General features: G+C 40.1%; 1 protein-coding gene across 1 annotated transcript; it reads right to left on the reverse strand.

Annotated features, from left to right (window-relative positions):
• Positions 1-898: 898 nt before the first annotated feature.
• On the reverse strand, positions 899-9456 carry slc5a1 (solute carrier family 5 member 1; the record flags this gene model as incomplete). Its single annotated transcript, XM_083929933.1, has 15 exons — positions 899-1113; positions 1199-1310; positions 1439-1654; positions 3698-3866; positions 3956-4106; positions 4199-4306; positions 4465-4600; positions 5153-5361; positions 5459-5539; positions 6338-6443; positions 6539-6643; positions 6787-6846; positions 7088-7192; positions 7424-7495; positions 9319-9456. The coding sequence occupies 15 exons, from the start codon at positions 9454-9456 to the stop codon at positions 899-901; spliced, it is 1983 nt and encodes a 660-aa protein (XP_083786059.1).
• Positions 9457-12541: the final 3085 nt, after the last annotated feature.

The raw sequence follows: 12541 nt of genomic DNA on the forward strand, positions 1-12541 counted from the left end.
GTGCAGGGGTCAGGAAAATGTGGAGCATATAGATGTGTTGATAATTATGCACAACATTAACAAGTTTAAAGTGTACTATATGTTAATATATTACAGTATGTATGTATTTACTGGTTTGACTCAGCTGCAAAAAAACGTCAAAGTTAACCAAAATAAAATGAATGTAATATTTAAGGAGTTTGGAATAGGCACATACTTAAAAATATACAAAATAAATTTTATGTCATGGAGGTCTCCTGTAGGCATACACTACATGCATGCAGTAATAATGATACAGTATAGAAAGGTCTCTTTAAGGTCCCATATTATGCTCATTTTCAGGTGCATACTTGTATTTTGGGCTTCTAATTAAACATTTGAATGTTCAAAAAATACATTTTTTTTCATACGGTCTGTCTGAATATACCTGTATTCACCCTCTGTCAGAAATGCTCGGTTTTAGTGCCCGTCTCCTTTCTTTCCCCCCGAAAAAGCCCAGTCTGCTGTGATTGGTCAGTGTTTCTAAGTTTTCTACATCTGCACTCTCTGCACCATCATTGTAGCTGAAGAATAAGCAGCACTGTTGCTGCATTTTCTACCTAAATATAGTAAAGTTGTGACATCACAACCTTACAGAAGTCCTGACAGCTCCTTTAAAGACACAGTTTCTGAATACAGGCTGTGTGCGTCTCTCTGTGGATTTAGTGCTTTGATACTTTCACAGTATTTATATAACACCTCGACCTGCTTTATAATCAAAATAGATGCGGAAATCTCACTTTGTTTTTTACAATATAGGACCTTGATCTTATTCTAAAGGTTATGGGGAATAGTTTATCTTGTCAAAAATTGCATCAATATAAAATCCTGAGACGTAGATATAAAGGATCCAAAAGCATCTCGGGTTAGTGGAATTTCTTTAACCGTAAAAACCATGAAAGAAAACAGCCACGCATAGGAGGATGATGGCATTGGCGTTGACAATGTTCCTCCACAGAGGCCTCTCTGAAGTGTCTGTGAGTTTCTTCTGTAGCTCCGCCTGCTCCTCTGGACTTAACGCAGGGGCTTTTCCCTGCTCCAGGCCGCAGAAGCACATCACCGCTTTCTTGCAAAAGCCTGGTTCCTCCTCGGGCTCTGTGATGGAAGAGTCAAAGGCAAAGATTAAAATCTGATTGTGTTTGTGTGTACATTATGTTTATACTGTATGTCTGCTGAGTACCGTCTATGTCCATTTTGTTGGACTCTTGGACTTGATTATCTATCCAGTCATCCTTTTCAAGGTCTTCCCTCTCCTCAGTACGGTTCCTCAGGCTCCAGCACAGTCGATACAACTAGACGGGCAACACAACACATGTTTTGACAACAACAAATTATTTATACAGTTGGTTATTGCAGCGTCTTCCAGTGATGTTCGGGAGATTCATTATTTATCCAGCCTTATCTCACAGCAGTCACGCACATGCTTGTCGTCGATGGGTTTGGTCATGAGAGAGACTCCCAGGATGATGATGCAGGAGATAACAAACAGGATGATGGAGAAGTATAGGTAGTGGACTCCACATATGATGGTGGGGCAGTTACTGGGGTTAACGCAGCTGCCTGTTCCGTAAGCAAACTCAGCAATCATCCTGGACAGGCCAATAAGTAGGCCAATCAAGAGGCCATAAAATGCACCCTGAGGAAAGAAAAAGAAGGCATTATTGGAGCAAAACACCTGAGCACCAGTGACAATGGAATTTTGTCGTTGTAGAAAATAGTCACACATGTAGTTTAGTCACACCTATCTTGGTTTTTTTTTCTTCCTGGGATGCATAGGCATTGACTTGACTGTCCCATACTGTAATTTAATTTAATTAATGCTAGCAGGCTGTGTATCACACAAGTGCATGTTTACTATGTTTCATCTTAGTTGAATGCGTTAGCAACATTTGCTAATTAACATTAAATACAAAGTACAGTTGAGGCTGATGAGAATGTCAAAATACTTAACAGGTTTAAGGTCATAAACGACAGTAGTGGACAAAATCATGACCTGATAATTTTGCTAGGTGAAAAGTCTGATAACCAAAATTATTAGAATTCATCCAGACGGGGATCTGAATTTTTGTATCAAATTTTGTGACAATCCACCTCAGGAATAGGCCTAGCTGAAGCAGTATCCAGCAGACACATATATCTGAGATATGAAATATACATAATGCAGATGGCAGGCACGTCATGGCAGACACAATTAACAAGAAACCAGGGCAGGAGGAAGCTGGAGAAATGAGCTGAGACAGTAATAGCAGCAGTGTGACAGTGAGTGTGTCTGATTATAAAATCCTCCTCACCGGCTCGTGTGAGTATAACTGGTGATTTGGCTGATGGCAGGCACAGATCAGCTGATTGTGTACATGTATTTTGCCGAAGCTGTGTGATGGTCATGAGAGTAAGAACCACATCAACAGGGGCTCCAAGTTCACACCACTTTTTTAAACCTTTTAAACCAAGCCCCTCTTTTCAGATCACATAACACTAGTGATTCAACTGTTTTATGATTTAGAAGGAACCAAACAACACAAGAAGTAAGAGGAAGCAGTAAAACTGCAAACCTTTGGCCAGTAATTACTTAAAGGTGGAATCAGCATTTCCGGAGAAAGATTGTTGATATTTGAACTCAAGACCAAACAAATCAATCAATCCATTTAATTTGTCACATGAATTCCAGTGAAATGCAATCCTATCAGCTTCCATCAACTTGTGCATGATTTATCATGAAGCTGAATGTGGCCGCAAGTTGAATGTATCAGTGAAAGGACACATTAGTTCCTGACATTTTGCTGGAACCAGGGAAGGAGGCCGTCCAGCGCTTGAACACTGACCAGCATGAGGCCCGGCAGAGAAGATCCATGAATCCATGGATCCCTGGAGATGGTCTTGGTTATTTATATAGTCAGGATCATAGATCATTGACCACTAACCTGCCAGGTAGAATATGAAGGCAAGAGGACAAGTTTTGGGTAGCAGATGCGGTCCGGTTTCTGTTTTTAGCCCGAGTAGTATTTAATCACGTTTGAGCATGCTTTGGTTGCATGCAGGTAAACAGTCTGTGTGGAGAGCAAAAGAGACAGAACCCATTGGCCGTCACACAATCATGGAAACCATCAGCTTCAGTGTGACGACGAGCTTTTTATTAATAGTAATTTGCATTCATATGCAAATATCTGTATATAGAGATGCCGTTGCTCATCTCCAGCTCAATTGCATTTCAACTTGATAATTGTACCGTAAACAATGACGGCTGCTCAGAAGAAGAACTCTTAACCCGGATATCCGCTAGCAACACTGAAAAGCCCAAATTATTAGCTGTTATTCTCGTCAGACAATAAGCTGATAGATTCCGAGATTTGAGATCCACAGACTTTTAATGCCATCATCTGGTCAAAATTTCAGTTTGTCCAACACTCTGGTTTCCATCAGCCTCAGCTGTACTTGGTGTTTTGTGGTAATTATCAACCATAAGCATGCTAACCCAAGAGGGTTAACATAAGAAACATCGTACCTACCTGCATAACATCAGGATGTTAGCATTGTAAATGTGAACCTATTATCATGCTGACAAGTACATCCTGACAGATCTGCTGGATGGGCTGGAGACTTTTGTCTTGTTTATGTGGACTTGAAATGTTGAACTGAATTGAAATGTGTAACTAAAGAGATGATTGAAGCAGCAACTCACAGACTCATTGACACGTTTGCAGAAGATGGCGAGCATGAAGACAGCTGCAACAGGTGGTGTGAGGTAGCTGGTGATGGACTGGATGTAGTCAAAGAGCTGACCACTCTGGGCTGATTGCACCACAGGGATCCATGCTATGCTCACACCAATCAGGGCCAGGATAAACACTCTATACAGAGTCAAAGACAGTTTGTAAAGCCCATCATCATCATCATTGTCATCAGAAATCCTATCGAAATGAACCCATGTGGGTTTTACCTGCCAGCAATCATGAGTTCCCTCTCAGAGGCTGAGCGGCGAATCTTAGTGTAGATGTCCATTGTGAAGAGAGTACTGGCGCTGTTGAAGATGGAGGTAAGTGAGCTCATCAGAGAGGCCAGCATCACTGACAGCATAAGACCTCGCAGACCTGAAAGTAATAACAGAATAACGGATTAAAATTGGGGAGATAATGACGAAAAAGCCTACAGTTTGTATTCTCAAAGGTCTTAAGACACCAACCATCAGGCATTAGATCCACCACCAGTTTGGGATAAGCGATGTTGGTGCAGCCCACGCTGGCGCCACAGTATTTTTCACATTCAGTTGGATCCACGCATGCCACCACATCTAGATGGAAATTAATGAAATGAGCAGGATGTTCATAAATATTTAAATCAACCATTACGTCTGCGGTAAGACATGCATGAGTCACAATAAAAATTTCAGCAAGTGACCTTGCATCAACCTACACTAGTCACATTATAAACTTGGCACTACACACTCACCAGCATAGAGGATCCTGCTGATCATCCCGGGGAAAACCATAAGGAACATGGGCAGCAGCTTCAGGTAGCCACACAAGATACAGCCTCCCTTGACATGAGATAAGTTCTTGGCTGAGAGGCAGCGCTGGACAATCACCTACAGAAAAACAACATCCCACAGATGAGAAAAGAAAGAAGTGCCATGATACAATTAGTAAACAGGATAGGTAAAAGGATGTAAAAAAAAAAAAAAAGGTTACAGTGGACGCTTAAGTATTCTCTTGATTTAAGGTTCAACTCAAAATATTTGCTGAGTACAACATTAAAATGATACGCTTGCTGATAAGAATTCTCCTCTGTTAACTGAACAGGAATAAAGGCGGACTCTAATGTGTTTATCTGTGTGCTTGATGTCAACATTTCAATTAGCATCTTCGCTGACATCCAGCGATAGTCTGCCTGTTAATCTTATCTCAGCCTCTGGGAGTGCATTAAGGTCTAACTAAAAGCATGTTTTTCCACTTACAGCAGATGACCTCAGACCGCTTGAGCTGGCAGAAACAGGCAAGATAATAGCGCATAAATGTGTGGGAATCAATTGAATGACTCTGTGTGTGTGTGTGTGTGTGTGTCTGTGTGTGTGTGTGTTTATGACCATGGATTGTGCTTGTGCAAATGCAGAACGTTACCGCCCATTTGCTGGACTAACCTGATCAGTGCACCAGTACCAGGTGGCCTGAATGGTGAGTCCAAACACAAGGCCGGGCCATGGCAGGTCTCCTGTAATCGCATCCCTAAATATGTGGAAGGAGTCGGCCCGAGGCTCGTAGCATTCTGCGCTGATGTTAGTCGTGATAGAAGGGACGGCCTCCATGTAGCGCTGCTGGAAGCTTTCATAGCCTCCCACCTCATGAAAAGCTACACGTGTGAGATAGATGAATCAAAACCATCAATTAACAGGATGTCTTTTCCCCATAAATAGTAAAAAACAAGTATAAGGAAAATACCATATTACCAAAGCCCATAAGGATGAATGATCCAACAACCATAATGATGGTCTGTAGGGTGTCCGTGTAGATCACTGCAGCCAATCCACCTGAGTTACAATATGTGATGTTATCAGTTAATGCAGTTTTTGATTCAAATCAGCACATTTTATCACCATTAATTTGCATAACTGAAGTTATTGGAGATAATCCAATGTAAGTAGGGCTGGGTATTGTTTAGACAGATTTGAATACCAGTCCCCTTAAAGTAATACAGATTGCAATAGAGTACTTCATTTTACATCTTTCTTTTCTACTTCATCATGACAATGCAAGCATCTCTGCATGCTGAACTGCCAACTCCATCAAATACACTTCACCAAACTACAGACTGTAAGTTGTAGCTGCTTCAGTAGTACGCCGATCACACATCGCATTAAATCTAAGAATGCTTGCAGTTGTAAGCTGTGAACTAAACCACACAATTGTTTCTTAGATTTGGGTACCAAAGGATCAAATGAAGTTGTTGTTTGATTGAAAAAGTTATGATACTCGATTAAGGGTTATTCAGGTCGATACCTTAAAGGTATAGTACAAATACCCAGCCCTAAATGTAAGTTAGTCTTTGTCAAGCTACTGTTCAGATGTGTATGTGTTATTACAAAACAGCACAGAAGGCCATTTCATACTTATCACAGTCCATGGGTAATTAACTGGAATAACACACCACTAATAAAGTAAACAGTGGGAGAGACGGTGTGTATGCGTGTGCCTGTATCTTTATATATGGTCTTTAGAAGACTTTACCCCCAGTCGTCATGCTATTTTGTAAGGCAGATAAGATTCCTGGCTTTAGTTTATGACTGATCTGATCTCTGTTGAAAAGGAAGCATCCTAATGGGACAGACCTGTGACAGTGTACAGTGCAGTAATCAATAGTAGCATGACAACAGCAAGGTAGATATTCAACCCAAGAGCCTGGTTGATAAAAATGGCACCAGAGAACATGTCTGCCTGAGTGGAGAGGAGAAAACACATCATTTCAATCAATAGCATGGTACAGCATTGACACTGAGGACATCACTGAGGGTTAAGAAGTGGTGACTTACAGAGATCTTGGTGAAAACATACAGGAAGAGGGATAGCACAGAGAGATAGATCCGAATACGTTGTCCTCCAAACCTCTTCTTCAGATACTCAGGCATGGTGACCACCTAAATGCATCCACAGTACATTCGATATTTATTGGTGTTTGTTTTACTTACATTTCTCTTCTAATGTTGCAGATTTTATGACCCCCCCCCTCTCCACCAAAGGCTTTTATATGTCCGACATATGGCATGTGTGTTCTGTTTACCCCAGCTTTAATGTAGATGGGCACGAAGAGCCATCCCAGAATGACGACCACTATAAGAGCCTGAAACAGACAAACATATAAATATAAGGACACAGCCAGTGATATAATCAATGCCACCATTTACTCTAAATATTAAAGATAAAGTTGACTTCCTTCCATCCTCTGCAGGGTGTAACTCTCAAGGTAATTTACACTTATCAGCTCAGCTGACGGAGATAACGGATAATATGTCAGAGGTTAGAAATACATTTGTGTAAGAAGTGATAATGGTATAAGTTACACCTCAGGCAGGATTACTCACATTCCATTCAAATCCACCAATGGCTATTCCTGCAGCTGCAGCAGTCCCAGCGATTCCTACAAAGTGGCCGCTGCCAATGTTGCTGGCAAACAGTGATGCTCCGATCTGTGGAGTTCATAGTTTTATTTATAAACAATGTGCTACGTATATTATTGATTATGGTATGTCACATCGTATAATACGTAATAGATGATTACACACCTAATGACTCTAAAACATGATGTAACACAAAGTGCTTCTATTGTGACACATTGCATCCTATAATTTATACTCACAATTAGAACAACAACAACAAAAGAAAATACAACCTGTTATCCATCAACATGAGATACCCACCGGCCACCACACCATACTCCTCCCAGCAAGGAAGAAGCCACCAACTGTGGCTCGGTTGGTGCGGACCATAGCCTGCAACAGGAGAAGGGCACGTATTAGAAAATGCATATTTGTTAAAGTATTTAAAAACCGCTCTGCTATGATTAATATTTTGTTTAACATTGAATTTGGCCTCAACCCGTCCTCCACTGCTCGTGTTAGCGTGTACTCCCGGTAGCTTGAGACTCTTCAGTAACTACATTAGCTTCTATTGAAGCTTGATGAGCAGTCCCGATGTTTAAAGAGAAGCGTGGGCTCATCAACACCATCCAACACATCACTGAGAATCAGCCATAGGTCTTCATGTTTGAGCCAGCTTCAGACAAGAGTGGGAAAGGGCCGCGCAGCCCCTTGGGGGGGATCTCCGACTGCGGTATTCAATTCAATTCAATTCAAAAAACTTTATTTGTCCCCGGGGGGGAATTCAGGAAAAAGCTAGGACTTGGACAGCCCCACAGGTGGATGGATGAACACAGAGCCCAAGCTGCCTTCCCATGGAGCTAACGTTAGAGATCCGCAACTAAGTTATAGTTTTGGCGTCCTGAACTGGGCATCAGTCAGACTCAGATGAGGAATAAGGCATGCATATAAATCGGTAACCAGCAGGTGTTCCAGAATGGTAAGTGTGGTTAGCACCTTTCAATCGTTGTTTTCTCTCTGTACTGACAGTCCGTTCTTTGCTTTCAGGTTTCAGGTTCAGCCATTGGTTCGATTAGTGACATACCAAATAAATCTTGCACGGACTACGTTTGAATTTCAAATTGCGGAGAAATGCACAGATATCTCCTCATTCAGGGGAGGAATGTGAACTCTTTAGTGACAAACTTTGCTGGGATACAAGTCACTTTAGTCAATGGCAGACATTTTAGAGGACAGAAACAGAAGAAAACACTTTTTTGAGTGGAGGGGGACTTTAATAATGTCCAAAGACATGCACGTGTTAAGGTTTATTGGTGACTCTAAATTACCCTTAGTTGTGAATGTGAATGGTTGTCTGTCTCTGTTTGTCTCTATGTGCCCTGCGATAGACTGGCGTCCTGTCCAGGGTGTACCCAGCCTCACGCTCGATGTCAGCTTTGATCGGCTCCAGCCGTTAGGGACAAGCGGTTGAAGATGGATGGATGGATGGATGGATTACATTTCATTTTATATACAGCTCTTTATTTATTCATATATATATATATATACTTTCATATTCATTTATCATACTTGGCTTGGCTTTTTATATCTTAAAATTGTACATAACATTATTATGATTAGTTTTATATTTAAAAAAATATATTTTTAGGATTTTATTTTTGTATTGTTTTTCACTCCTCGCTTCCTGTTTTTAATACCTGTGTTATTGAATTTTCTATCTTGAAAAGCACTTTGAGTTGCACTTTATCTTATAAAAGGTGCTATATAAATATAGTTTATTATTAAAAAAGAATCAATGAACAAACAGCACACAACTCAACAAGATTATAGTAACATTACTCATAAAAATGCAATTTGAAATATAAACGTACTCTGATCTGCAATAAAACAATTGTGAACCAGGTTGTTGAGTAAGATGCTGTGATTGCACAATATGAGTCCACTCCATTACATCTAATTGACTCCAAAGTGCCGCTGTAAAAGGGGCTTAAAACAAGGCTTTCTTTGCAAATTGATTCTTCTTATATCAAACATAATTGATAATTATCTTGAATTCGCCAACATAAGACATGAAATTCTTTTTTCTCCTGTGGCTCAATATAGACTATTTCTTGGATTGGAGCAAAGCACACTACAACTCTGTAAAACTGGCGAGGAGTTAACTATTCACTGGGAACGATTCAAAGAATGGTCAACCAAAAGACTGAACAACTCACCCATACTCCGACAGCCAAGACAACTATAAAATAGATCACAATAACGGAGATATCTGCTGCATTGTTAAGAGCCACGGTGGCTGTGCCATTTCTTGCATTGCTCCGTATAAAGGAGAATCCAAAATAATCCTGAGACATCTTGCTGTACGGGTGACCAGAAAACAGGAGTGCTGTTGGAGTCGCTCCTCTTTGACTGAAGCACCTGCACTGACACTTACAATATGTACCTTTGACTGAGGGGTGTGTGTGTGTGTGTGTGTGTTTGTGTGTGTGTGTGTGTGTGTGTGTGTGTGTGTGTGTGTGTGTGTGTGTGTGTGTGTGTGTGTGTGTGTGTGTGTGTGTGTGTGTGTGTGTTTGTGTGTGTGTGCGTGTGTGTGTGTGTGTGTGTGTGTGTGTTTGTGTGTGAGAGTGTGGGAAAGATGGGGGGCTGGGAGGGAGAGAGGGTGTTTATCTTATTAATTACCAGATATTGTGTGTTTCTGAAAGTATATCTGGATGTGCAAATAAACCTCGCTGATTTAGGACTGTGTTGGGGAAAATGAACGTGTTAAAATGTGTAACCTTTCAGCGTATGAAAAAATGTTGTTAATGATCAACCTACAAGGAAATGACACAAGTAAAGAAATAGCTTCCCTTAAAACAATGGACCTACAGCCTCCATCAGTATTGGCAGCTAAATTCAATTCAAACACACACACTGACAGACATAACACTTTCATAAACCAGAACAGTGTATTCTAATTTACAAAAAAAAGAAAATGATGCTGTTCTAATCCATCCAACAGTATATAAAGTTGTTACAATGTACTGCAGCTCCAGCAGCTGTACCATTAAAGTGTTGAAGCAATAATAATAATAATGTTCCAATAATATGATATATATGACAATATAACTCTCTAAAAAGGATCATTCTGCCCAACAAGTACTTTTACTTTAATGCATCATACTTTTACTAAGTGAAATCATGAATGTAGGACTTGTAACAAAGTATTTCCACACTGTGGTGTTGCTGCTTTTACTAAAGTAAATACGTCTTTCTGCACGGCTGCCTCCAGATAGACATAAAGGTTAACTGTATGTTGACCTATATGAGCTCTGTTTCATAGTCCTCTCACTGCCCCCTCACTGACTTTGACACCTCGGATAAAACAGGACGATCCGGGAAGTACAGTTGTCTATTGATATCTATACCATTGATATCTTGAGTACATTTTTGCCATTTATTTTCCCACAAGCGTAATCCAGGGAGGGGCCGAAATGACTAACTGTGCATATTACTGTGAATCTTATAAAACCTTTGAATCAAAGCGAGACCTTTTATTTTAGATCTTTAAGTAGTTCTACCAACAAGGAAATATTTTCTCATTTACTGTAAGTCTACAAATAAGAGGCACTTAACCTCGATTTCACGCCACCCCACTGTGAACACAAGATGTTTTCCTTTATCCTTGAAGACATGAATGTGTATTTAAGTGTGTTAATTATTAGTCTAAAGGCCAATGTTTGAAGGAGGGCACGGAAGAGACTGAAAATATAAAATCATCAGTTGCTACAGTGAATAGACCCTCCCAAAAGAAAATGTGAAAATATTTAAAGGAAAGGACAAAAAGCAGCCACTAGGTGTCTCTACAGGACAGTGACATCATCCTAGGATTAAGGTGATCCATACAGATATTTAAGGGTACTGTGCTCTTTGTGTTTCTCTCTTTCTCTCTCCTTTTCTTCCTCCCCAACCGGTCAAGACAGATGTCCGTCCTCCACAGAGCTGGGTCTGTCCGACGTTCCTGCCTGTTAAAGGGAAGATTTTCGTTGCCACCGTACTCTATGGGGGAATTGTTGGGTCTATGTCTACTCTGTAAAGTGTCCTGAGATAACTTTTGTTGTGATTTGACACTATAAATGAAATTGAATTGAATTGAATTGAATGAGTGAGGTACTTGTACTTTTTATGCCTATTTAAACTTTTCAGAGGGATATACTGTAGCCTGTTGTACTTTTAACTCCACTACATTTATTTGATCATGTTAGTTATGGTTACTTTTTTGATTCAAAATAATTATAATACAAAACATTATCAAGAAATATATAATAATACAATTTATATTATAAAGTGGTCCAGTCTGCATAGTGGGTACTTTTACTTATATTATATTTTACTTATTATATATTATAAGTATATTTTGATGCAAAATTTGTAATTTTATTACATGTTTGAAGTTAGCCTTTCACTTGTAACAGAGTATATCTACACTGTAGAACTGCTACTTTTATTCAGGAAAAGATGTGAGTACTTCTTCCACCACTTTTTGTTCCTCACTAACATCTGAGAGACAAACCTTATAAAAGTGTTAAAGCCCCTTCAGAGTTCACCCACACAAGTGTTTTCACTTAAGTTGTCTGATGAGACCTCTCCTCAAGACTGTGTGGACAGTGCATGATTGACAGCTCCCTCACTCTCCTGTAAGGGTGGGACAATTTACATCGTTTCTACTGTTATCACTATATATACTACATGTCATTTGCTCCACCCAATTTCAACCTGACTATGTGTGTGTGTGTGTGTGTGTGTGTGTGTGTGTATGTGTGTGTGTGTGTGTGTGTGTGTGTGTGTGTGTGTGTGGGGGGGGGGGTTATAGGTTCTGTAACAATAATGTAATGATAGACTGGGAAAATGGGGCCAAATGAGACACACATAACATCACCTCTAACAAACTGTGTGATTACAGGTTCAACACCCAGAAAACACCCATTTAGGTTTTAATCTAGCTATAAGCTAAGCAACAATGACCTTGTTGTAGTACGTCTTACCCTAATTATAACCCTAATGTAATTAAGAGAGTCATTAAGCAATTCAATCCTATAATTAAATGGCCTTAAGCAATCATCCCCTAAAAAACATTTAAATTTCATTCAGTCAGCAGTGATTGGTTTAGTGAAGGCCAAATTCTATTTAATCTAATAGTCTTGCAACTTAATGTACAGCATGACTTTAAACTTAATTTAATGTGCCTCACTCTTAGCAGATCTTTTCAATCCAATCTTTACCAACCCTACCTTTACCATTTGTGTCATCTTTCACCACCCATGTCTCGTTGTTTCCGGACTTCTCCGACCCGTCGAATTGCTGCTTGCAGCCTTATCTATCATCATAACACTGACATCCTTGTCCAGGGGTAAGGTGCCCTGTCACAGCTGACGCGGTGGGGAAAGTGAGTTTTTGAGC

Source organism: Echiichthys vipera (assembly GCF_963691815.1).
Source record: "Echiichthys vipera genome assembly, chromosome: 16".
Lineage (NCBI taxonomy): Eukaryota > Metazoa > Chordata > Actinopteri > Perciformes > Trachinidae > Echiichthys > Echiichthys vipera.